At 37.6% G+C, this 27,833-nt stretch overlaps 1 protein-coding gene across 1 annotated transcript in view; it reads left to right on the top strand.

Annotated features, from left to right (window-relative positions):
- RICTOR (RPTOR independent companion of MTOR complex 2) overlaps window positions 1–27,775 on the top strand; it is a 77,045-nt gene extending 49,270 nt beyond the window's left edge. The window contains exons 21-38 of the mRNA XM_086869296.1: window positions 292–491; window positions 1,465–1,591; window positions 2,796–2,960; window positions 3,400–3,476; window positions 3,611–3,689; window positions 4,556–4,665; window positions 8,696–8,783; window positions 9,534–9,626; window positions 10,456–10,562; window positions 11,207–11,436; window positions 12,232–13,264; window positions 16,745–16,922; window positions 18,178–18,262; window positions 19,527–19,760; window positions 20,844–20,996; window positions 21,711–21,834; window positions 22,702–22,840; window positions 23,010–27,775. Coding sequence (XP_086725422.1) covers window positions 292–491; window positions 1,465–1,591; window positions 2,796–2,960; window positions 3,400–3,476; window positions 3,611–3,689; window positions 4,556–4,665; window positions 8,696–8,783; window positions 9,534–9,626; window positions 10,456–10,562; window positions 11,207–11,436; window positions 12,232–13,264; window positions 16,745–16,922; window positions 18,178–18,262; window positions 19,527–19,760; window positions 20,844–20,996; window positions 21,711–21,834; window positions 22,702–22,840; window positions 23,010–23,084 — 3,297 coding nt within the window. The 3' untranslated portion in view covers window positions 23,085–27,775. The remainder of the gene's footprint in view (window positions 1–291; window positions 492–1,464; window positions 1,592–2,795; window positions 2,961–3,399; window positions 3,477–3,610; window positions 3,690–4,555; window positions 4,666–8,695; window positions 8,784–9,533; window positions 9,627–10,455; window positions 10,563–11,206; window positions 11,437–12,231; window positions 13,265–16,744; window positions 16,923–18,177; window positions 18,263–19,526; window positions 19,761–20,843; window positions 20,997–21,710; window positions 21,835–22,701; window positions 22,841–23,009) is intronic.
- Window positions 27,776–27,833: the final 58 nt, after the last annotated feature.

Raw genomic sequence — 27,833 nt, forward strand, 5'->3', positions numbered from 1 at the left:
TAACTCATTCTTTTATGCTAAAGACTCCTATGCCCCAGGTCAGAGGAAAATGTCATTGAATAATACTTCGTCTTTTTCATGGAAAGAGAATGGGACTTAAGATGTCTTCATGCTTTGCTCCTTTTATTAGCCTTGAAACTTGTTCTTTAGTCTGAATTGTTTCCCAGCCTGTGTTTCTGTTTTGTGTCTGTGTTGTGCTTGTACATCTTAAGAAATTTAAAGTAATGAGTTTCAGTAAAGTAGAGGCACATTTCTGTTACTAACAGATGCTATTCCTCTTTATTTTGCTAGGATGGACAAGGTTACCTGGAGGAATTGGTTAAAGATATTGTACTCTGGCTCAACTCTTCATCAGGCATGAAACCTGAACGTAGTCTTCAGAATAATGGGTTACTAAATACCCTTAGCCAGCACTACTTCCTGTTTTTTGGTACTTTATCTTGTCACCCTCATGGAGTGAAAATGCTTGAGAAATGTAATGTGTTTCAGTGGTGAGTGCTTTTATTTGGTATGAATTGTGCTTTCAGTGTACAATTAGTTATGCAAATTTTAAACTGTGTGAGGGCCACCATTTGAAAACTGAAAACTCTATGGTTATTTTGGTGTAGCTACAGGTTTAGGTCCCCATGTTTTTTTCTAAGTTCTTGTAATCATTACTAAGCAGACAGGAGTAGTTATGGTATAGACAGCTTACTTTTTCGTATCTACACCTGTGTGATAGAGATGAGTATCAGTAAGTATCAAGGATTATAGTGTACTGAAAAGTGTGGGGAAATAGAGAAACAAACAAAACTCAAAACACACAAACCATGAAAAAATGGTAGGTGCCGTACTATTTGTGAAATGTTGATATATGTTGCACTTAAAACTTCAGTATATTTGAGTGAAGTTCTGAAGCTCTAAATTTTGTTCAGGTACAAATCAACATAGCTTGCTTTGGGAAGAAACTTACTAGTGACTAGTACTAGTTTATCAACATAAAACAAACCTCAAGTAAAAATACAAATGTTTTAATCCTTTTTATCTTTTATTTTTGATTTTGTTGATTTTTAGAAAACAAGCTTTTTACTGGCTTCAGAACACTTGATATACAATAAAATCTAGACAGTTAATAGGACTAACTTAATGGCAAGCTTTATACACAATGTTGTACAATGAACAATTGTTCACAGGGCTTAATGAGCATTAATTTTTATGCTTATAAATCACTATGCTGACAGAATTTTTACAGAGCATTTATAAAAGGTGTTGGTTTGGGGTTTTCCTCTTGTAGTATTTAATCCCTATTTGATTTTACAGTTATAGCAATTTAAAGTTACTCCATTTTATACAAGAACGTACTGTGTGTTCCACGCTTACAGTAATTGAAGTATAATTCAAAGTACTTCAGTTTATATTATTGATGGTTCATGTGGGTTCAGATCCTAATTTTGTTTTCTTCTTCTTCCCCTTCCATGCCTCCAGTCTTCTTAATCTTTGTTCTTTGAAGAACCAAGATCACTTGCTAAAATTGACTGTTTCTAGTCTGGATTATAGCAGAGATGGATTGGCAAGAGTCATCCTCTCTAAAATCCTGACAGCAGCTACTGATGTAAGTTCAATTCAATTTATGTTCTTCGTTATTGCCCTCTACACATTTCTTTTATTATTCAAGGTATATGACTTTATTTTTAAGCTGTTATATATAAAAAGGATTCTCATTTTTGTATTCAGAGAAATGAAACTCCTACAAGTGTAGCTTTTGAATATGTTGTGAACTTCATACCCTGTATTGTATTTGTGCTCAAGAAATTAAATCCTTCAAATAGAGCTTTCTCTCATGTATCATTTGATATGTATGTTATTGTTTAGGCCAGTGGCATCTTAAATCAATACTGAAGGCATTGTCACAAACAGAAATCTGTGTTTGTAGCAGCACTAACCTTACGTTAGCCTTCTAGAAGTAGAGATTGTTTTGTTTTTAGGTTAATCACTGTGTTGGAACTCAGTAGGTGCTGTAGCTGCTGGAATGAGGGGTTAGCTCAGGCACTGGGATTTGTTCTTCTGAATCAAAAAAGGTGAATAGGAATAAAAAAATATAGTTACATGGATTTGGGAGAGGAAACTCTTGATTTTTAAGGTAACATTGTTAGACAAGCAAGCACTGATGTCAGGGAGATAGGTGACAAGAAGTTGAAATATAACTAGGAGAGAATGTTCCAGACTTCAAATGACGTAGTTTCTGTCATCAACAGAATATGTTCTAGAGTAGATACAAGAGAGAGAAATGTAGGTACTAGCTTTAAATGTCTGTTTTGGTAGAGGAGGACCTTAACTGAGGATGTTTCTTAGGATAAAGAATGGAGTATGAAAGTATGAAGATGGTTGAAGGAATGACTCATTGAAAGACAAAACTGCCTACTGACTATAATTTTTTTTAATTGGCTTCTAAATTCACTTCAAAAGATATAACAGTAATAATAAATTAATATATTAGGATATAAATATAAAATATAATTATTGTATCTTATAAAATAAGATATAATAATAATACAGTTTAAAAATATATAGGATTGGATACTTCCAATGGCAAATTTACTTGCGATCTTAAATTCAATGTTCCCATGTGCTAAGATAGAAACAGCTCTCTAATAAATGGTAATTTTAATAGATAAGGTATGTTTCACAGTTGCTCGCTGCAAAATAGTAAGTTTTGATAAATAAAAGTGATTGAAAGGTATTTTTAGGAGTTGTAAATCATCATTTGTGTTAGTAATTTTTATTTTATTCAAGAAAACATTTTCCTTACTTTGCAGAGCTGCAGGTTGTATGCAACAAAACACTTAAGAGTGTTGCTGAGAGCTAATGTAGAGTTCTTCAGCAACTGGGGGATTGAGTTACTGGTGACCCAGTTACATGATAAAAATAAAACTATTTCTTCTGAGGCACTTGATATTCTAGATGAGGCGTGTGAAGACAAGGTGAGCACCCCTTCTCTTTTTAACCTCTTTTTGGTATGCTGCTCTTAAGCTCTTGCCCACCCCCTTCCCTAGTAGCAAAGTACGAATATGCAAGAAGCTACTGAGGGGTTTCCTGTTTCAATTGTCATTGATGGACTTAAAATAGTTTGTAAGACTCCTTTGATGAAACTATTGCAATATTACTTAAAAGAAAACATAGACTTCTGGATTATGCCTGTATTTAGATATGGATTGCAACTTCTTTTGTTCATTATACTTCTTGTGAAGTAATTTATATTTAGTGACAAGATACATAAAATTGATAATATTAGGATTAAGTTGGAATTTGTTACTTCTTTTGAAACGCTGCTTCATTGCAGGCAGAGTTTTGTAGTTATTGCAGTTTTCAGATATATTTTATATAGTGCTCAAATACTCTTTGTGTTCTTAATTATTTTAGGCCAATCTTCATGCCCTTATCCAAATGAAACCAGCTCTTTCTCATCTTGGAGACAAGGGCTTGCTTCTGCTCCTAAGGTAAATATTGAATACGCTATTTGATTTCACACTGTGGAAACAAATAAGTGTTCTTTTTATTCAAATTCTGGGATTTGTTGTAATTGTTGTTTTAATTCTTGAAATTAGAATGTGAACTGTCTGTTTTCTTACAGATTTCTGTCCATCCCAAAGGGGTTTTCGTATCTAAATGAAAGAGGCTATGTAACAAAACAGATGGAAAAGTGGCAAAAGGTAATGCTAAGAAGATGTTAGCTAGATATTAGGAGGAATGGTGTAAATATGCAGATTTAGAACACAGATTCTTTTAAATAATTGCATTTTTATGTACTTGTAAAACTTATGCAAATACATTTACTACATCAGTGACATAATGTTTTTGCTGGAAAAGGTTGACAGAGATTTACAGTTCCATAGCTTCTCTGTACATGTATGCTTTTGATTTACCAAGATGCTTATATAATTTTGGTATTTCAGCAAATATTTCAGGAGTGTAGTAACTTTCTAAAATAGGTTGTTGTGGAAGGTCATTATCTAGCGAAGTGTGGAAAGGAATTCTACTTTTCAAGATACCTCTGGTTGCTGGTAATTTAAGTTAAACCTGGAGCTCGTGAAGACAGAATTGGCTGATGCTGTTAGGAACAGGAACACAAGATTACTAAGAAAAATTCATTATTGTCATAACTTGAATAAAACTCTTCATATCTTACTTTGGTTTTGTAATTGATTATAAGAGTTTCGTCTCATTCCTGTTGGCAACTTTTTTAGTAGTTTAAGTGTCACTTGTCAAGGAGTACTGAAATCCATGATGATCTATTGAAATGATTTGAGTTTGTCAGATGTGAAGTATTTCTTTCTTCCTTTTTTAACAAATCCCCTGAAATAATTATGAAATCAATTGTTGACTCTGCAAACTCATTATATGTGTGAAGTGCATTAATTTTCCTGAGTCCCACCTTCAGATCATAAAAAATTCAGCCTTTCATAAGGATTTTTAGTTTTTCAATTAATTTTCAATTATTTCTTCCTTGTAAAGGCTCATGCTATAACACCATAAACCACTAAATGTACTGTGTCACCCCTCATCTGTCTTCTCACAGGAATATAACTTAAAATACGTTGAATTGATTGAAGAACAACTTAATGAAGCACTTACAACATATCGCAAACCTGTTGATGGGGATAACTATGTTCGTCGGAGCAACCAAAGGTAAATTTGGGAAAATGTGTTTTGAGGCACAAGCTGGCAGGGCTGTTCAGGAGTAATCTGAAATGTATGAGGGAAAGGAGTACTGACAGGATTTCAGTTTATTCTGCTCCTGGAGCAGTACATCAGCGTGATAGGAGAAACACACACAGGGTGAACTGGATGTGTTGCTTGGCCCCCAGAGTTTTGAGATAATTCATTTCAGAGCTTTTATATAATTAGTTTTACAGCTTTAATAGAATTCATTTTATTAAGACTTGGTGGATTGAGTTCCATGATTGGAGTGCTGGAATGGAGGGCTACAGGATTTTCAGGAGGGATGGACAAATGAATGTGTCACTGTATATGAGGAACAGGTTTGATTATACAGCCCTTGCAGTTAGTGGTGATGTGGTTGAGAACCTCTGGGTGAGGATTAAGAGGATGGGAAAAAAGGAAATGATGTAGTGGGTGTCTGCTACTGATTGCTCAGCCAGAATGCTGGTACTGATGAGTCATTCTAGAGACAATTAGGAGAAACTTCTGGATAGTAGCTCTTGTTCTTATGGGCTTCCTGTGGGAGATTTCAGTTTCCAGGCATTGACTGCAAATACTGCAGTGCAATGACAAGCAGCATTGGAAATTCTTTGTAGGTGAAAGTTTGTAGGAGATAACTTCTTTTCACAGGTACTCAGTGAGCCAACTAGGAAAGATGCCCTCCTCAGCTTGCTGTTTGTGAATACAGGGCTTGTAGGAGATGTGATGGAGTGGGCTTCTCTATGCCACAGTGACCGTGGCATGGTTGAGTTTAAAATTTCCAATGTAATGAGAAAAAGCACCGCAGAGTTGCTACCCAGGGCTTCGGGAGAGCTAACTTGGGGAGCTACTTTAGCAGAGTACATTTTTGAGGTCCAAGGAGTCCAGAAGTGCTGGTCTGTCTCCAGGAACTATCTTTTAGAAGCACAGGAGTAGGCAATCTCATGGTGTTGTAAGTCAAGCAAGCAGGGCAAAAGACCACCTTGGCTGAGCAGGGAGCTCCTCATGGAGCTCAAGAGGTAAATACATTATCTCTAGAAGGTCACCCTTCACAGGGAGACTATAAAACTGTTATTCACATAAGCAGGGAGAAGGCACAAAAGGCCAAAGGTCATTCATGACTGAAACTGAGCAGTGTTTTGTCATACAAGAAAGAGAAGGTATGAAGAAAACACTGGATCAGTACTTTCTGAAGATGGTCACCTGACTTACAGGGATGAAGAAAAAGCAGAGATGAATTAAAATTCTGTGGTTTTTTTTAACCTCAGTCTTTAGCAAAATTGATAGACCATGGGCTGCCTGGTTCCCTGAGCCAAAGGTCCACAAACGCGGAAACTGTGGCTTTCCATTTGTGGATACTAGCATTGTAAGGGACTATTTGTATCAGCTGAATGTTTACCAGGTCATGGGGGCTGATCCCCACCAGGCTGAGGGACTAACCTCATCAGTACTAGCCCACCAGCACTGAGGGAGCTAGCAGACGTTGTATCAGGACCCATCTCTTATCTACCAAAAGTCTTGTGAGTTTAGGGAAGTCTCTGCTGATTGGAATCTAGTCAGTGTGTTCCAGTTTGCAGGAAGCACATAAGGGAAGAGCCAGAGAAGTACAGACCTATTAGTCTAACTTCAGTTCCTGGAATAATTATGTGGAATATTATGCTGGGTATTGTTAAAAGGTATTTGAAGAACAATCATCAGGCACAGTTAGCATGGCTTTACAAAGGGAAAGTTTTCTTTAACTAAGTTGTTAGCCTTCTATGATAAGGTCATCCATCTGTTGGGTGAGGGAAGGTGGTGGATGTTGTTTTGCTGAATCTTGGCAAGATTTTTGATGCTGTCCTTCACAGCATCCTTCTGGACAAATTGTCGAGTTGTGGGATGAGCAGGTTCAGGTATCGTGGGTGAAACACTGGCTGAGGGACTGAACCCAAAGGGTTGTAGTGAATGGGGCAGCATCTGGCTGGTGACTGGTCACACCAGTGGTGTTCCTCAGGGCTCCATTCCAGGGCCAGTTCTGTTCTGGGTATTTTTCCACCATCTGGATGCAGCAGGTGAATGCACCAGTAGCAAATTTGCTGATGATCCAGACTGGGAGGTGCTGTGGATTCTTTTGAAAGACAAGAGGCCTTTGCAGAGGGATTTAGATAGGTTGGAGCACTGGGCAGTCTTAAATGGGGTGAAATTTGACAAGTCCAGGTGCTGTGTTCTGCACCTGGGATGGAGTAACACCAGGCACAGGGGTAAAGTGGGAGAGGAGTGGTAGGACAGCTGCAGAGGGAGGTGGGGCTGGCTGGTGCCAGGCTCCGTGTGGCTCAGCAGTGCCTGGGCAGCCCTGAGGAAACCTCATCCCAGAGCCCCGAGCACAAACCCCATCCCAGAGCACCGAGCACAAACCCCATCCCAGAGCCCTGAGCACAAACCCCATCCCAGAGCCCCGAGCACAAACCCCATCCCAGAGCCCTGAGCACAAACCCCATCCCAGAGCCCCGAGCACCAACCCCATCCCAGAGCACCGAGCACAAACCCCATCCCAGAGCCCCGAGCACAAACCCCATCCCAGAGCCCTGAGCACAAACCCCATCCCAGAGCACTGAGCACAAACCCCATCCCAGATCACCGAGCACGGCACAGCCGGCCGTGAGGGGATGGTCCCGCTGGGCTCAGCCTTGGAGCCTTGGAGCGGCCTCAACCTGGGTCCTGCTGGGCCCTGCAGATGGAAGAGGATGGGAAGATGTTGTAATATGTTTATTTAATTCTGTTAAAATTGTTGGTATTTTGACTGATTGGTATGTTCTGGGTTTTCCCCCATTGATTGCTTTGGCTGGTTCCAGTGTCTGTCATGTAAACCCTCCTAGTTTTCTTGAATGTTCCTCATCAATCACCTTAACAGTGTCCCATCTCCCCATCCATAAACCCCACCTCTCCTTCCAGACCCTTCCTTGTATGTCATCCATTCCTCGATACTTTATTGGTTGATGTGTTACATTCCCGCCTTCTTTGTATCCCCATTGATCCCTGACATTGTGACCTCCTCCCCTTACCCCTCCCTCCATGAGCTCCCATTGGACCCTGGACTGTGCCCACCCCTGAGATAAAATCCAGTGCACAGAGGTGCCCAGGGCTCTCTTCGGTCCTGCATTCTCCCAGCCCAGTCCCTTGTGCTCATCCCCTCTCCCGAATAAACCTGTTCCTGGGAAGTACAGCCGAGTGAGTCTCCTCCATAATCCCTTTGCCACCCCCCATGACACCTGATCTGGCAGAGCCCGGCAGGATTCGGTGCTCTGAAGGTTCTGCAGTGGGATCGCCTTTCCCCTGCAGTTCCCCACTCCTGGCGACTGCCCGTGCCGGAGTGGCACCACAGAGCTAGCCCAGAGCTCCAGTGTGGCCAAGAGCAGCATCAGGAAGGTCCTTCAGTGCGTCCTGAAGAAGGAAACAAAGCTGGAACCTCCTGTGAGGAGCAGCTGAAGTCTTTGGGCTTGTCCACTTTGGAGAAAAGGAGGCTGAGGGGTGACCTCACTGCTCTCTGCAGCTTCATGAGGAGGGGAAGGGCACCGGGAGGTGCTGAGCTCTTCTCCCTGGCCTCCAGGGGCAGGATGCATGGGAATGGTTCAGAGCTGAAGCAGGGGAGGTTCAGACTGGATACCGGGGGCATTTCCTTACCAAAAGGGTTGTGGGTGGTCAGATAGAACAGGCGTCCTGGAGACGTGGTTGATGCCCCAAATCTGTCAGTGTTCAAGAAGCATTTGGACAGTGTATAATAGCTGCCTTTAACTTCTGGTCAGGCCTGAAGTGGTCTGGTAGTTGGATTAGATGATGGTTGTACATCATCTAATTGAACAGTTTTCATCAGCTATTGAAACAGTTCCTTTCTAAATTTCTCAAAATAACTCTGCTTGAAAAAAATCAAGGGTAAGTCATTGTATTACATTGCAGTGTGATTTATCTTAGAATAAATAAATTGGTATAAATAAATTAATAATGTTGGGAAATCTACTATGTATATTTCTCTTTCTGCCAGATTACAGCGACCACATGTCTACCTGCCAGTTCACCTTTATGGCCAACTGGTGCACCATAAAACAGGCTGCCATTTATTGGAGTCTCAGGTGAGGATAATAATCACTTATAACTTGAAATACTTCAAAGATCACACAACATTTTGAAAAAAGGTTTTAAAAGAGATGGCATTTAAATAGGCATTGCAGAAGTTGATTATGCGTCTTAAGTTGTGAAGGCAGTCTTTGCCATCTAATTTCATGTAAAATTCCTTCTTGACATGGAAATATCACCAAAATTCCTTGCAACATTTTTCTTAAAATGTCTAGCAAAATCTTAGCATGGAAAGCCAATTCATAAACAGAAAAAATTGTTAGTCTCTGTGGATAGTATATTGACAGTTATACATGCGGTAAAACTATGCCTATGCTTTTAAGCATACAAAAATAGGGAGATGGGGGAATAAAATCTTCCTAATACTTTGAAAATCGAAGAACAAACCCTTAGCCATAATTGCTTAAATTCACTTTTAATGTGAGTCAGTAAAATGATTTAATGAATTGACAGTTCCCTTTGAAAAGTTTGAGAGAAAATGTATATATTACAGTGTGTTAATTTGACTAATCATCTTTATAATATCTGAAATAACTTCATGCAATTCGTGTTTTTATTATCATTTTCTTTTGCATCATCGCTGCTGTTAATTTATGGTTATTATTCCCTAATTACCACTGTTCTTCCTGTAGCGTATGATTTATGTTACTGCTTTAACTTTTACTATAAATGCAAGAGGACCTGTTTGACTGAAGTCTCCTATTCATTTTCAACTTTCAACTTTTTTCTCTGTTTTTCTCCTTCAGAGTATTGTTACAGATCTAAGTTACACTGTTCGTTCCCCAATGCTGGATAAGTGGGAAGGAATTAAGCAGCTGAAAGCAGCCCTTTGGGCCTTGGTTAGTAATATATTTACAAAGTTTTGCAGTTGTTTAGTTCTACCTGTTGGTTCTTAAATAACTAACCAAAATTCTACAAAAATAAGAAATTAGGATTTTTTTCAAAAAATGTGTGTTTTTTTCAAGTTGAGATTTTTATTCTTTAATTATACTTTCAGTTGAAAATGGGTCAGTGCAACTGTTTCATTCTGAGGTTTTTAACAGTAGCTTTGTCTTTTTTTTTCTTTTTAACAAGAATAACACATTGCCATATAAATACCAGTATGGAACTGATAGTTACAAATTAAAAGTTGCCATTGTCTGAGTTTAGTATGTTTACTGTGGTAGTCCCTAATGTTTCTGCAAGGATGTTGGCTGCCAGTGTTGATCCATGTGGTCATGACATCCTGGTACTTAGGCAAAAGCCTAGCGTTGGTGTGTATCCAAGCTACAGTCTGAAATGTGCTTCTTGTCTTCCCCAAAGTTAATTTTCTTACATTTGTCCAAGGTGACAATTACTGGAAGATACTGTAGGTATGTAACAAGATGCCTGTCTAAGAGAAATGTAAAATGAATAGATCATACTGCAGGCTGTAGTAGAACTAGTAAACATGAGGAATACATAGTAGTTCTAACTCTGAGTAGCTTTAATTACTATACACAGTGTGTTGTGTGTTTTTTTGCATTAGCACAGCTAGGAAGTGCCAGAAAGGGTACTCAGATCTTTTAACTGCTTTGAGAAGATGTGGCTTCAAACTCTACTACCAGCAAACAAAATTGTCAAAGCTTTACATGGATAGTGATGGAGATCACATTAAGATTTAAACTTTCTTGACAAATTTCATTCCAGGGCAATATCGGATCATCGAATTGGGGTCTTAACTTGCTTCAAGAGGAGAATGTAATTCCTGATATAATGGCACTTGCTCAACATTGTGAGGTTCTGTCTGTTAGAGGGTATGTGTATTTGATTTATACATAAAACTTTCAGATGGTAGTTGCAATCAGTTTTCAAATAGCTGTACCTGAATTACATGAATACAGATTTTTACTTTCTTGGAAAACAGTTTATTAAAGTCACTGATGATTGAGTATCAATCTTGGTTCTATGCAGCTGCAGAATTGTGTTAGGAAGTCTGAGAGGGCATGCAGTAAACAAGTGAAATCTGTGAAAATAGGTAGATACTACTTTTGTCCTGTTCCATGAAACAAAATATGTGCTGATAATACCTCTGTGAGAATTTATTATTCCATCTTTTTTATAAAACATCTTTTTAAGATATTTAAAAGCATAAGTAGATGGTATTTTGTCTAATATTGCTACTACATTAATGTTTGACCTTTTTTTCGAGAGATACTTTTCTACTTTATGTGATCAGGCTCTTGTGCTGATTTTTATTTTTTAGTAGTATCTTGTTCTCAGATATATTAGTGAATTTCTTAAGCTTACATTGGTTTTCAAATAAAAATTTACAGTATACTATTTGCCAGTTTTGTGAAGTTTCTCCTGAATTTCTTTGAAACTGTTTCCTTTCAAATGTGAAATAAGTTGGGTTAAAGTAGGTGCTATTATTGTTGCTCTTTTTTTTCGTTAAATACAGAACCTGTGTCTACGTGCTTGGTCTAATAGCCAAAACTAAACAAGGATGTGACATTTTGAAGCATCACAACTGGGATGCAGTAAGACACAGTCGTAGACAGCCTTGGCCAGTGGTCCCTGATGACATGGAGCAGCTCTGCAATGAACTTTCTTCTATACCCAGCACTCTTAGCTTGAATTCTGAGTCTACCAGTTCTAGGCACAACAGTGAAAGCGAATCTGCTCCATCAAGTAAGTAGCCAGAGCACCAAAACAAGCAAACAGGAGGAAAATGAACAAGCAAACAAAAAATAAACCTGCCGAGTGCCCAACCCACCACAAAAAGTGTTTTGGTGCTCTTACCAACATTTGGCAGACCAGTGGTGTCAAGATGGTCTTGGAATAAAACAGTACAAGCAATAGGACAGTTATGTCCATTTAGAGACATGGAGACAAGTCAGAGGGAGCAAAACAGTGTCTTAGCTTTGCATTTGATGTAGAAGAATAATTTTCATATTTTCATATGAGGGTATGGTACTAATTTTTATATTGTGTTACGGCAGTTTGCTGTAACATGCAAACCACCATGCTTTTATATTAAGTTACACTTGGTTGTCCATAAAGAAATATTCTAGCAAATAATTATGTTCCCTGGGTGTACACACGCAGGCAAAATTTTGCTCTATTTAAATAGTGTATTTACCTAATGCACCATATTTTTTCTATGGATATTTGCAATTTAAATTAAGAAATATACTACATTTAGGTATCATTAAAGGTGATCTTAGGTTATAATCATAGTAGCTAGATGTTTGCACTGAAACGTTATAGTGTAGCTTTTCTTTTGAAGCAATGAGATCTTCAGCTCAGTTTCTCCTCAAGGTAGCTAATTTGCACCAAGTTCTGCAGAAAAAAAAAGAATTCAAGTTGCAGTAAATTTCATAGGCACACACTTGGACTTCTATAGAATGGCTTCCTATTTTGCGACATAGTTTGTAGACTTGAAGAAATGCCTATTTGGTGTGACAAAGTCTCATATAATTTCAGGTATGTTCATCATGGAAGATGACCGTTTTGGTAGTACTTCGACCAGTACTTTCTTCCTAGATATTACTGAAGATGCAGAACAAATATTTTATGACAGACCTGGACCTTCAAAGGACAAAGACCGTAGTCCTTTCCCTTTTTTTTCATCTAGTAGACTTGTAAAAAATCGCATTCTAAATTCTCTTACTCTGCCTAATAAAAAACACAGAAGTAGCAGTGATCCAAAAGGAGGAAAGATGGCATCATCTGACAGTAAATCAGGCCTGAGGCGAAATCGTACAGTAACAGAACCTAGTGGTAGCATTGACTTTCCTGCTGGGGAAGAATTGAACCCTGTTTTCAGAGTTCCAAAAATCCAGACTTTACGATTAGAAACTTCTTTTGTTGGAAGTAAGCATGTGGAAGATACTGATTGTACTCAGAGTATTGGAGAAAATGATCTGAAGCTGCCAAAAGGTCTTGGAAATGAAATTCATCGGGAAAACACAAGCAAAGAAAGGCTAATAGGAGGAGATGGTACTACACAAACGCATTTCAAGAGTCGTAGCTTAAGTTTTAACACAGATACCACAACAAGTGGCATAAGTTCAATGAGCTCTAGTCCTTCAAGGGAGACTGTAGGTGTGGACACTACAAATGTAGATACTGACTGTGGAAGTTTGAGTACTGTCGTAAGCACAAAAACAGTTAAACCAAGTCACTGTTCAACACCACAGTCTAACCACCTGCCTCTCTCAAAATCCAACTCGGTATCCCTGGTTCCACCAGGCTCTTCTCATACCCTACCTAGAAGAGCCCAATCTCTTAAAGCTCCTTCTCTTGCTACAATAAAAAGTCTTGCTGACTATAACTTCAGCTACACGAGTTCTCGAGATGCGTTTGGCTATGCTACACTAAAGCGCCTGCAGCAGCAGAGGATGCATCCCTCACTGTCTCACTCAGAAGCTCTGGCATCTCCAGCAAAGGACGTGCTGTTTACTGACACTATCACCATGAAGTCTGGCAGCCTGGATTCTCGACTAACCCCAAGCCGGTAAGAAATTACTGTGTGCTTATTTCTTACTTCAGTGCTGTAAGAAAACTTAAACATGCTCCTGATATTTTTTTTTGATCCACACCTAAAAGGGATAGTTGTTGGAAGATGATTCATAACTTCACTGAAAGCAGTACTGGTATGAAGTGAGTAACAGAAAGATAATTCTCAACTTTGTAAGTGCTGTCAGAGAAGCTCAGCTTTCATAGTTGTGCTCAACCCTTTATAATGCTGTTGGTAACAAAAGAAACAGCTTACTTTTATCACATTTGTTTCCTGTTTTAACTTTTATAATATAAAAAATGCAGTTGCACTGCTAGCATTATTAAAGTTCCAAACACTGAATTGCCCATGAAGTCAGAGCTATATTTCAGAGGAGAATTTTCTCTATGTCACTTGGGGAGGTTTTAGGACAGGGCCTTCTGCCAATATGCTATATTTGTGTTCACTGTGCCACTGAGGCCAGCGATGAGATACTGGTACCACTGATAGGAATGTCAGTTTGGCTTCTGAGCTACAGCAGATGAAAGATTTTACTCATAGCATTTATTTTTAGATGGCAGTGTCACCTCTTTATTTTTGAGCAATATTAGATGTTCTGAAGACTAATTAGATAGTTATGTAAGACGTCTAGCTCTTGACATTGACATTGTTCCCAGCTGCAACAGTCACTGTTTAATAACCTTCCCTTAAAAGCTCTTGTATTAGATTTTGCCTTCACATCATCTTTTAGCTAGTGCATTGGATTTTCACATTACTGTTGAAATGGAAAAGGCACTTTTTATCTCTGTTCTTACCTTATCATCTCTTGAATGAGAAGGGGCAGATGCTACCAGTACCTGAGTCATCTGCCTACTGCAGAAAAAGCAAGTGCTTAGTCCTTGAGCTGCCCTCCTCATACCCAGTTGAGTGTGTTTGTCCTGATTGAAAGAAACATCCATTTGTTGGTATTTTCACATCATTCTGGACAGGTGCCTTGAAAGATGCCTTTGTTCTGGAGCTAGACTGAATATGTCAGTTACGTTAAGGATGATTTAGTAGTTTGCCCATGCTATCCTGGAAGCTGGAAGTGCCATTCATGTCTGCACTGCTCCGTGCTAGTACAGGAACAAACATCATTTCAGTGGTAGTACAGGTTCTGTAATGGCTGTAAGTAATCTTTTACCATTCCTTGCAGTCATGTCCTTAATGTGCAGAGCAGCCTTGCTGCAGTGGACTTTGATCCTGCACGCAATGTCATACTGACTATTCCTGGTGCTTAGCTGTTCAAGTTCTCTTGTGTCAGTGGATAGAGTCAAGGATTTGAGCTGACCTGCTTAACACTGAACTGAAATGTCTGGAGTGCTTGTATCTTCGAGAAGGTTAAATAATTGCAGACATACATACTCAAAGAGAGATTCAGATTGTGTTAGTTGCTAATTTAATTGATTGGATTGACTGTAATGTAACTAGTACATGTGTTCTTGCTGGTTATGCTGTGTCCCCACTAAAAAAATTATGGTATTTATAATTTCAGATTGTATTTACTAATAAATTCATAGTACATTTACTGGTCCAGCTAAAACTGTGCTTAGCTGCTTTTTAAAAATAAACTAGAAATACAACTTCTGCCCTTTTTTGACCCAAATAAATTCTTCTGACAGTCTTCAGAAATCTTACTGACGGTTTATTGACAGATTCATGTGTTAGTAGCAACTAACTAAGTCATAGAGTTACATTTGCAATGTTTTTGTTGTTCTTTTTATTCAGAAGGTTAAAAAACCTTTTTCTTCGCATAGATTTTGTGAAATAAATTTGTCATCTTTGTCTCTAAAGACCAACCAGAAATACTGATGTGCATATCTTGGATCCTGATGGATCCATGGTGGCTCTCACCCTGTCGCCTGCAGACATTCTTAATGATAAACACTTGGTGGTGTTTATCATTACTAATGCTGTATCTGTTAGCTTTTCTAGGAAAAGCAGGGACAAACGTTTGGGATTAATAGTTCTACCTTTAATTTATGTTGAGGGTAATTGTAGAATGTTTTATTACTAAATATTTAATGCACTTGGTAACTTCTTGAGTTTAATGATTATACAATTTCTTAGGCTGGAAAAGACCCTTAAGATTGAGTCCAGCTATTAGCACAACATGCCCAAGTCCTCCACTATACCATGTCCTTAAGTGTGATATTTGTATGTCTTACAAATGTTTTCAGTGATGGTGACTCAGCTACTTCCCTGGGCAGACTGTCCCAATGCTTGACAACCCTTTCAGTGAAGAAGTTTTTCTTAATATCCAATCTAAACCTTCTCTGATACAACTTCAGGTCTTTCACCTCTTTTTGAAGTATGGCTTGACTTCTGTTGTGAGTCCACTGCTACTGTTGCTAGCATTGGTCAGAATTACCAACAAGAAAACTTTTTATCTTCTCAGTTGTATTTTGTGCATTTCCATTGCATAATATTTTCTTGAACCTTCCATGGTCAAACTTTCATAATTTAATTTTATTTCAATATAAATCCCATCTGTAGGGATAAGAGGACAGTTTATTGCCCATCTAAAATAAGAAATTCATAGAAAACTTCTTCCAAGGCAAAAAGTCAAAAAATAAAATGTTCACTTCACCCTCCAATGTGTCATAATTTACAATAAAAAATTCACTGTTCCTGAGGTGTGTCTTTTTATTAGGAAGCTTTAATCCAGTGCATATAGGCCTACATCTACAGTCTACATAGATTGATTCTCAGAAAACATTTTTAGGATTTTTTTGTTTGATAAGAAGTAAAATAATAGATGGCCCAATGTGAAATTTCCATCATCAGGTATCTGGTCAGCACTGAGGACTTGTTTTCCAGCTTCTTCACTCCTGTCTTATTTTTCCATCCTATTTCTTTCTTTGTTCTTCAAGCAGTTTGTCACAGTCAGTTCTGCTTACTGTGCAGCAGGTTTAAGTTTGTTCTTCATGCAGTCATGTTGAGCAACTACTTCCTCCATGCTTGGATGACCTCCTGGGTAGCTCCTTTGGAGTATGAGACAAAGAATGTTCTTGTGTGTATCACTGGTAGGCTCAAGGTGTGCCTTTGCAGGGATGTGCCTGCTCAGCCCAGAGCTTGTGAATATCCAGGAAATATACATTCAGCATATTTCAAAATTAGGTGTAAGGAGTTTAGAAGCCCAAATCTTTACTGGCTGTGTCTGGGCTGTAAATATTCAAAGCTAGAATGCCGAAGAAAACGCATGGTTTTACGGGATGGGCAGGATTTCCTGTACCAAGAATTATAAAGAAGAAATTTTTACTCCATGAACTCCTAAACCATGCAAAACAATATGAGGCAGTAAAAACACTAAGCCTATCGCTGTAATTTGTCCTAACAAGCTTGGAGATCTGTAGTGGGAAGATGAAGATTGTGTTTGTGTCAGCAGTCTTTCTTACTTTGAATGTGCCAGAATGAGAGAGTAACTGCAGTTGTGATTTATTTGTTTCACTGTTACAGGTTCATGAAAGCTTTAAGTTACGCTTCGTTAGATAAAGAAGATTTATTAAGTCCTATTAACCAAAACACACTTCAGCGTTCCTCCTCTGTTCGCTCCATGGTTTCTAACGCTACTTATGGTAGCTCTGATGATTACATTGGCCTTGCTCTCCCGGTGGATATCAATGAAATATTTCAGGTGTGTATGTGTTAACTGATTTGGTTCATTTTCATGCTGAAAGGCAGTCAGCTGTAGTATTTTCATGAGAATAAATTAGATCTAGAGAAATGAGGAAAAATTATGTACTTTAAATAAATGCATTTTGGAGAACTAGAGTTTCCTTTCTAACTGTTCTTCTAACCTTGTTAACACAAGATCACTAGGTTGGTTTGTGTTAAAGGCAAATAATGGCAAAGACGGTGTCAGAGGAGTGTTAAGCAGTGGTGACAAATTTGCTGCCATAAGATTTTTAGTTGACATCTGGGTTTTATGTTAAAATTGGCATAGTCTGTGCACATTTGTTAATTCTGCTTTAGCCAACCAATAACTGACATGTTATCAGTCACCTTTAAATTGCGTGCATAATCACACAGTTAACTCTGTGCTACCATGATCTGTATTAAATAATAGATTATTTTTATATATATCCTTATACAATTAAATTATATTGTCTTAGTGTTGAAGATACATGTATTTAAGTTAGAACAGATTACTTTCAGTGCCTCAGCAAATCCCTTCATCTTTCTACTTGGTAGAAACACACTTCTGTTTAATAAACTGCTGCATCATAGGGTTTCATATTCTGTTACTTACTTATCAAAACCAGGGTGTAGTCTATGTCAAAGTAGGCTTCTTTATGTTCCTTAGTCTTTGCATTTCAAATCTAAATAAATTATTTCTTACTTATTTCTTACTAATGCTAAACACAATTCAAAATCATGTTGAATTTGCTTCTGTTTTTCCTTTGTGAAATGACTACTTTTTCTTTCTCCTTCAGTCTTTTTGGCATAGTTGTTACCTCATTTAGTCTCTCTCAGATATTTTTGCAGTTGAGACATGCCTCGGCTTTACATCCTTACAGGCAGCATTTTAGATGTCCTGGTTGCTTTTGTACTATATTCCCAAGATCTCCAGTGCTGTAGCATGATCATGGACAGATTATGAATGGCCACTGTGGGTCACTGGTTTCCTTACAGCCTGTCACCACCATTTTAACGTTTGCTAACTTTTCATGAACCTTTGCTAATAAATGTTCGTTCACAAATGTATATTTTTCTCATTTGTCTTTTCTTTAGTACGCAGGAGTTCCTGCTTAATTTCTTCCTCTCATGATATATTTTTCCTGAAGTAAAAGATAGGCAACACTTTATTTCCTCATATCGAAAAATCTATTTTTTTTTCTCGTGTTTGATTATCACCTCTGTTAATTTTAATTTTTGCTTGGGTATTCCAGGTAAAAGAAACTCCATATTTCCAGAAGAAAACTACACCTCCATTTGATGAACATGGATCTAGGGTCTTTACATCTGATACAGGAGGTACTGGTTTTATTTCTCTCTTGTAGCTTTCTGTATATTTGTATATTGGGTGGGTTGTTGATTTATTTGTTAATTTTTCTTTACAGAAAACATCATTTTAGCTGTTAAGCTTTGAGGACTGTATTCTGGCATCAGGATAGCAGGGCATTAATTCCTTGTTTTATTTAGTTTGAGCTAATGTGTTGCTTCAAAGTTTGGTTCTGCGCTAAAGTGTGAAGGAGGAAAGCCTGCATATCTCTGATAAAGAGCTAATACTTCTCCAAGTCTGGTAGTGATGCTGTATTACAGGAATTAACAAAATTTAAGTTTAGAAAAATATGAATCCCACGTGTTGAACTATTTCCCTTTGATTACATGTTCATTTATAGGAACTTACTATGGTGTTAGATACGTAGATACGTAATTCAGAAAGTAAATTGTCTTTCTGTGATGCATCCATGACAATTGATCAGTGAAGGTGATGGGACAAGAGAATTTCAAGTCCTGTAATGCCTGGTTTGCTCTGGAATGTATCTCCTATTTACTCCAGAGAAGTAAGAGGTCTGTAGGGTCTTAGTATGTGTCTTTTCAACTGAAAAAAAGAAGGCTTGACACTGTTTTTTTTAATCGCTTATTAGGATAACTGTTTTGGGTTTTTTTCCCCTTTCATATTAATATTGTACACAAAGATGATTTTGCTGGAAGTGTGTTTCTGTAGTTTGCAAAGTTTCAGTGTAAAGAAGCTCTTGTTCAAAATTGTATTTGTTTGTTTTTTCCACCCAGGGAAGAGCATGTCACTAAAGTGTGTTCTGCTTGTTTCTGCATTGCTGAGTCTAGTTTCTTCCTGTCACGGCCACTAAGTTACAGTTCTTTAAATTGTGTTTATTTTTGCATTTGTGCATGTCTAATTTCAACATCTGGTATATTGTATTAATCTCGTTTGACACTATGAAAATTGGTAATGTGTTGGTGTTACGTGGGTATTAGTAATTTTGACACCATGTCAGGATTTACCACTTACCTTCTTACAGTGTGTATCTTAAGAGACTGAATTCTGTCCTTTGCAATGTTTTGTTATGTATAATAAGTTGGGACCAAAACTTTGTCTCTTTCTCAAATGCTAACAATCTTGAGAGTTTAACCACTCAGAAAAAAAACTCTATAGTTCTTCACATGCACTCCATCCCCAGCTTTAAAAGGCTTGAAAGTGGAAATTAATTGAAAGAGTTAGTGTTGGTTACTTGGTTTTGTTGGGAGTTTTTTAATAACTGAATCTTACCTACAGGTCTTCCATCAGGTGCGAGTGATGTTGTCAAAAGCCCTTTTCAGATGCTCCGCCAGCAGATCAGTCTCACAGAAATCATGAATACCAGCCGTTCAGATGCCTGTCAGTTCTTGGAAGGTACAGAGGACACAGGGCTCCAGGAGCACACAGATGAGAACTGTCTTTACTGTGTTTGCATTCAGATTCTGGGTTATCAGCCTAACACCAAAGTGAGCTCTTCCTATAATCGTTCAGGTTAGTGTTCCTTGTGGAGAAGTGTGATAAAAAAACTGAGTGAACATACGGGCTTTTGTTCATCTTTAAATAATCTGGAAGGGTTTTTGTTTAACTGGCTATTGACTTTAAAATTATTTCTCTAATAAACTAATTGTGCAACCAGTGGTATTGGTATGGTCATTTCCAGCTTTCCACTTTTTAGTGTTAGTAGGAGTAGGTGCCTGCATGTTTCTTTTAATGTTCTTAAGAGCGTGTGAAAATTAGAGATTTGAAACCTTATTTAATACTTAAAATGCATGTCCTGAAAATCGACACTTGCTGTTCAACTAATGAATAGTCTGACATCAAATCAAGGCTGTGCCATAAAACACAACAAAGGAGATCTGTGGAGTCTGTTGAAGCTGAGCTGTAATTTCTGGGATTTAGTCATCTTCCCTAATACTTTGAGATTCAGATGAGATTCAGAGTTATTTTTTCTGACCTTCTCTACAGAGCTTACAGCATGTCTTTTGTCTATTCCTGTGATAATCCAGTATTGAATGCTTAGTAGGAATCCTCACTGTTTGACAACACTGTTAGACATTTGTTAGTAGCAATGTTGGCAAAGGGGGTGATACACAAATATGAGGAATGGCTCAGAGAGCTGAGCTGGAGCTTGAGTTCAATTGCAAGAAGGGGTGACAAATGAAATCCCAGCTATAGTTACAGATGCAGCAGAACCTGGCTTTTGCCAGAGCCCTTCCCTTCAGTTGTGTGAACAAAAAGATGTCTGCACATGCAAGAGCATCTCTATTGTGTTACATAAAACAGAGCATGGATACATCAGTAACATTAGTATTTGTGATGGCTTCTTAGGCTTCCATCAGTGTCTGGAAAAGACTCCACTCATGTGTTTTAAGATTTTTTTTTTAAAAAAATCAATTTTGGAAGAGTTTGAGTATGATTTGTCCAGAATTCACCATCTAGTTGTGAGCTGATTTTATGGCTAGTACTTAGTGCATCAGTGTTATTATGAATGCTGGCCATTGTTGAAAAATAATGAAAGCATGTGAATTGAGGAAAAGTGTGAATAATAAAGGTACAACATCTTGTTTATGTCAGATTTTTCAGACATTCCGTATACTGACTGGTGTGGGCAGACCATTCACAATCACTTAGATGTGCATTCCTCCAAATTTTCTGGAATTTCAGGCTGTAGTGATGCAGTATCCCATGGTTCAGCCAGCAGCACCAAGAGTACAGAGCTTGTATTAGGTAAGTTTGAAAGCATTACAATTATTAGAGACTGTCACTAATAAAGTATATTTTAGGCAGTCTGAAAAAATTATATTTCACTTATGTACACTGAAAAGAATTAACGTTCTTCATTAGACAAAAAACAAACACAAATGTAAGTAAAAACATCATCTATCTCCAGGTGGGGGAGAATACTGTTCTGAACTCTTTTCCCTCTGTTATACAGCATTTTTGCAGATTATTCAGTACTTGACATTACAAGCAAATCAATTGCCTTTTTTTTCTACAGATGTTAATTTATAAAGAAGTCTAAGAATTACTAAATTACTGTAAAGAGAGACTTCTTTTATATACTTACGTATTGTATTTTGAATTTCAGTGGTTTTCATGAAGTAGCTGCCTTTTAAATTCTCCATTATCTGATAGAAGCTCATTCAGTTTGCAACACGGTTTAGTGGTAACAATACTACTGTAACTTTATATTGCAGGTTTTTCTTTTAAATGGCAGAAATGGTAGAAATATTTTTGAATATTCTTGAAAAGGAAAACTCTTTAAATTCCTGAAAATAGTAGTGTTCTAATTTCAGTAGAAATACTTTCAAAAGCTCGGAATACATATATAAATATGTATGTTTGTGTGTGTATGGCATGCATAAACAGACTTACGGTATAAGATTAGCTCATACAAAGATAATTCTGTTTAAATTTACACTGTTTTATTTGTTTTTCCAGGAGTAAAGTCAATCCCAGATGACACACCAGTGTGCAGGATACTTCTGCGGAAGGAGGTCTTACGTTTAGTTATCAATTTGAGCAGTTCAGTAGGAACTAAGGGCCATGAAACTGGTCTTCTGACGTAAGTCCAGTACATTACAGATACTTTAGCAACACTTAATCATAAGTATTCTCTTAAGGTCTCAGGACAGTGAATAATCTCACTTCTCAAAAGTTGTCAGGCAGATATCAATGAATGTAATGTAGAAGCCAAACAAATAACCTTAACATTTTTGCTCTGTGTTTAGTATTTTACTCTTAACCAAACCTTTTTAAATCACTAATTCACCTGTAATTTGTAGTGTGTATGTAGTGTAGCATGTATCTTTAAAAAGACACTTTTTTTTTATTATTTTTGCTGAATAATACATAAGTACAATAACAAACTGAAAGTGACTTCTTGAGAAACCCAGCTCTACTTTAAGCAAGGGTACAACTCCTGAAAGTAATTTATTTAAAAAATATATTTAAATACAGGAATAGAAATCCAGGGACTAAATATTATAACCTGTACGTTTCTGGGCTTGTGACTTTGGAAACCAACAATTGCTGAAAGAAAGCACAGAACAGTGTGGTTTAGTTTCAAAAATGCTTACAGGTTTAAAAGATGAGTTTAGTATTTTTTCCTTAATTTTTATGACTGCTGTACATGTGGATGCCAATTAGTCTATACACTGTTCTCTTTCTGTTATTTTAAGCCTAGGCAATCACAGTAGTTCGGTACAACTTACAAGTTGTATATTCTGTTTCATCTCATTGGCATAGATTTCTTCCAGGTTTGTACAAAGTAATGTTGTTTGCTCTGATTTTCCTACTCTGTCAGTTGTAGGATTTATAATGCCTATTACTAAAGAATTAATGATGACAATTTTATTGAAAAGTTTGGGCTTTTTTAATACAATGGAAATCTTTACAGGACTTTAAAAATTCTGTTTCTTCCCTTGTTCAGAATTAAGGAGAAGTATCCCCAAGCATTTGATGACATATGCCTTTACTCTGAGGTGTCCTACTTGCTAGCACATTGTACATTTCGACTTCCATCCCGAAGGTTCATTCAGGAGCTATTTCAAGATGTTCAGTTCTTGCAGGTAAGTGGGGGGTGCACATGCACAGAAAATACCAAAATGGCTGGCTGGCTGTAGGTTCCATGTCCTGAGTAAAAGATGCTTTCAGATAGATACACCTAAAGGAAACCATTTTGTGAGGTCTCCCAAGGAAAATCTCTAGAAATATTAATTCTCTGTCCTTTCCTTTTAGATGCATGAGGAAGCAGAGGCTATTTTGGCAACCCCTACGAAACAGCCTGTAATCGATGCATCAGCTGAGTCCTGACCTCTGCTCAGGCAGTGCTCTGCATATGGACTTTGAAATGCTCAGACAACCTCCCACTGACTGGATAAAAAGTTTGGAACATCATCTTCAAAACCTTCCAGAAGCTACTGGTACCTGAAGACTGAACTGAAAATATTTTCTTCCTCAACCAATTACTGGCACAGTCATTTGAGCCCTTTGGGGATTTATTAGACATTACCATAGTTTTAATAATAGTAATTACTAGTATATGCAAGAGCCAAGCACTGAACACCTCCACAAGTTTTCATTTCATTTTCTACCATAAATTACGAAGAAATAGGACAACTTGCAGAGACATTTTTAATTGACTTCCGATTCTGTTCCAGAGAAGCAGAATGATGCCTTGCTTTTTAAACCCTGGATACCAGGAATCAGAGAGATGGGGGTGCATTCCACTGCCAGCAATGGGGAGCCATGCTGTAGTTGTGGGCACCAGGGGATTAATGTTAGCCCTTCTCTGTTGATTTTTGTACTGTTTATAACACTACTTTGGGGATTTGTAACTTCAGACAGAAAGAAATGCCTCTGAATCTGAGGTTTCATTAAGTTATTTTAATATTGCTATAGTTGTAAGACATTTTATTAGCAGTTTCTTCGATTTCATTGCATTTACATACATGTATCTTATCTGAACCAGTTAAGGATTTTCACTACAATTTTATTTTCAAAACAAGTCATTTAAAATTTAAAGTGCTGAAATCAGATTGTTTTCCCTGAATACTATGCATGTGTTTGCAGTTTCTACACTCATACTCATATAGTACAAATGTGGGTCTTACTCAACTACAATCCTTTAAAAAGCATGATTTGTATCAGATAAGCAAATACTGTATAAACTGAATTTGAAGACATTTAATCATTGCAGGTTTTGTGAGGAGACTTAAGTATGAGTGTTTTCCAAGTTCCACAGAAACAGCTTTTTATAAAAACAAAGGTTTATTTGAATTTTCAATGGATTAGTGATCAAGCATCAGATAGTACTAATAATTGTAGTGAAAAGCCTTAAGTAACAAATTTTGGAGCAGCCTACTTATAATTTTGTACTGGTATTTAGGACTTGTTGCAAAAGTTAAATGATACAGTGACTGGTAATGATTGAAGTAGTTGCCTCTATCATGTTACTAGTGCCGTTTCTAAACTAGTAAGTGCAAGCTAAAAAAAAAAAAAAAAAATAGTAGGAATCCCTGTCACTTTGATTATGGATCTAAAGATTCAGAAGCCTTTATATAAAGGTAGTATAAATATATGCAAATGTGTATATACAGTAGCATGGCCACCTTTGTTAGAATGCCTGTAATAGAAGGGGTTACCCTTTGATTTTGATATAGGTGAATAATTCAGCTGGACTGTACTAAGTAGAACGTATTTTTATCCATTCACTCCTACCATTTTTTATAATTGTCAGATTAATTCTTAAGTGAAATTTATCCTGATGCTCATATCTCTGTTCTTACTAGCTATGCTACTGGAGATTTCAATAAGTAGTCCTGTGAACAGTAACACACAATTCCTAGTGAAACGTAGAATTTATTTGTTCTTACTGGAAATTTCATCATGCCACATAAGCACTGCTTTGCAGCTATCACTTCACTGAACTCCTATGTGCACTGCATACTTTCAGGTTCTGGTAAAGCAGACTGTAAGTTGCTCCTCAGTCAAATTTAGTTCCTAAGATTATCTTTTCATAAGTTCCCACTGAAAGGAGCAAAACAAAACTGATTGAACTCTTCTATGGTCATTGACACAAATAATACATCTGTGTGGCAAGACATGTTTGAAATGCTTAGAAAACACACCACACCAGTAACTATTGGACTTCTGGTAATAAGAAATAAATGCTTCTGTAAAACCAAAATGTCAATCACAGTAGACCAAATAGTGGTATAAACTCCAAAGGAAAATAATGTAGTTTTCCCACAAATGGGGATAGCGTATGTTATACAGTAGTTTCAAACACTACCTCAGTTAGGCTAGAGTAGAAGAGATTTGTTTTAATAACTAAATGGGGTTACATCAAACAACTCCATGTTATTTTTCTGCAGTTAAGGCAAGATAAACAAGTTTTATCACTTGTATTTAAAAAAACCCACCTCTGTTCATTTGTTAAGTTTAACCCATAGCACTTAATGTAGAAAGTCATAGGAAGGCCTCTGATTATAGAAAGGTAAGCAAATATACTTTTGAAAGAATCTCCATCCTGAATTGCTCATGTATTCTGAATAACGCGCTTGTGTGGGGATCCGTGACAACAGAAACTTGACATAAAAAATTATGGCTGCAAATTCAGTTATGAAGCGTGGTTTTTCTTCTGAAAGTGTATGAGTGTCAGTAGATTTCAACAAGTATGCATCAAGTCTGTATTGTATATAACATACATTTCTAGAAAATTAATTTACACACTGACATTAAGCTCACATTGATGTTTCACTTTAATTGGCAGACGAAGGGGATACTGTTATTGAAGGAAATTTATATTGGCTTAGTTATAAACTGTGAATTTCTAATTTTATAGTTCTCTTTGTTTTTTTCAATGTCCCTTTCAAAGTCCTTATTTTGGAGTTTTATTTGTGTCATGATAAAGCTTTGAAAGAAAGCTGTAGTAAATAATGATTGTTCTTACATTAGCCCTAATAAAAAAAATCTCTTCCACTTCTCCTAGGGAAGCTGACAGACCACCCACTTTTTAGATTTCCAGTCTGAGTGATTGGTGATACTGCTCAATAAATGGCAACATGTGTAGCATTCACTTACACTCTGTACAAATGCAGTTTGGTTGCTGTGGCACAGAAAACACCTCAAGGACTCAGCTTGCTCACACACAGCTCAGAGGTGGGAGCCGCTCCGGGAAGGAGAGGCTGTTTGTGGAACCAGTCACAATTACCATCAGCTACCTGATTCTCTTGGTCTACTCTTACAGGCAGGGGAAAGGGGAGCCCTTTCCAAAGAGGAGAGAGCTGTCTGACTGACAAGCACCCAGGCACCTCCGTAAGGACCTGGTCCTCACCACAAAGGGAGGGAGGATGAGGCTTGGGGGATGAGTGTCTCCTTTTGGAGAAGGAGAACTTTTCACCTCTCTGAAATTCAGAAATGCAGAACACTTCCAGCCGTTGTGGACATCACTTGGAGCTAGATATGGTCAAGCTTTGAAGTTTCCAACTCACGTGGAATCCCTGGCATGTCGTGCTTGAAACAGTTGCTTTTCCTCATCTGACAGCTCTTACTTGACTGATGTCTGACAGAGGTACCCTAAATGCGCTCTCTTGTGGGAGGTGGTGGTTATTTCCCTAAATGGAGTTTTGAACAGTTCACTAGTTGTGGGTGCAGTGGCTTAGGACACTGAGGTAAGCTGCCCTTATAAACATTCAGAAGGTATCTGTGAGAATCCTGCATGTCTTTCCGATTTCACTTTGAAACATAGTGGTCTGGAAAGGAGAGTTGTGGTTTGCAGTGAGACCGAAAACAAAACCGAAGCGCCTCTCCTAGGTGCCTGAAGAGTAAGGTAGCTGTTCAAGAAATAGACTGTAACCAAAACCTAGTGAGGGATGGAAGAGTTGCTGCTTTGTAGTCTGTGCCTTGGGCTTGGTGTTTGGCAGTTTGGGCAGCAGGAACCTGGCACAGCTTGTAAGCGAACATGAGCTCAGGTGTGTGGCAATCGCAGCGGAAGAATTCTCACCAGGCTCTGAGGTCCTGCTCACCTCCCCACTGTCCTGCTTCTCTGAGCTGCACTGGAGCCACTTGAAAGCAGGTCCAGTAACTTACTTGTTTTTTTTAAGTTACACTTCTATTACTGTGTGCATATGAAAGGTATACAATGTGAGAGCAAACAACTTTTACAACTGTAAAAGACTTTTGACGACATGCTAAAAACCATGTTTTTGTTTTTCTGGAGGTCTCCAGTCTCCTTGGTTTTCATTTAACTCCCAGTGCTGGTTCCCTAGATAATTTTGTTTTCAACAGATTTATAGTCATTAAAAAAATGTGGATTTTCTTTGGGTTATTTTTGTAGTGTAGATAGACATCAATGCCACAGCATGCAGAAATTGCACATTTTGCTTGAGTTGCTTTTTAAAATACACTATTTTATTTGCAAAATGTAAGTTATGCCAAAAAATGTAACATCATTTTGCCACTGAATAGGGTGTTTCAGCACAAGATACTATGTCTGAAGGGGAAAAAAGACTCTACATTTTGTAAATCTAATTGAAAAACTGTTTCAATACTGGGCTGTCAGCATCCCTAAAACTGCATTACAAGACATTATCTAAATTAGTAATTCTGAGGGAAGGGATCAAGAAAAATCTCAATACTTATTCTCCCTGTCCTGTGTGGTCTTTTTTTTTTGTTTAGTAATACGCTGCTACATATTTGGAGGTTCTAGTGTTTGTAGGTCACTGAACAGACATTGAAATCTGATTTATATTGTATACCTGTAACATAGAAAGAAAAAGTATTTATATATTTTACGTAAGAATATTGCATTGAGCTGTGTATAATTTAAACAGAGGCTTGTCCCAAAATGGTATTGCCCACTTTGATTTTTTTGTGTGTTTTTCTTTTTTCTTTTTCTTTTTTTGTATACTGTGTACAGTTCATGTCAACGAGCATTAAAGGCCTCCTGAAGCGTAGTCTTATCAAAGGGATGAGTTGTTAATAAAATGTACTTAAACTTATAGTTGTTCTGGTCTCCTATGTACCTTTCAGCATTAGAAAGGATTTGGAATTTAATTT

This window comes from Cyanistes caeruleus, chromosome Z (genome assembly GCF_971803275.1).
Source record: "Cyanistes caeruleus chromosome Z, bCyaCae1.hap1.1, whole genome shotgun sequence".
NCBI lineage: Eukaryota > Metazoa > Chordata > Aves > Passeriformes > Paridae > Cyanistes > Cyanistes caeruleus.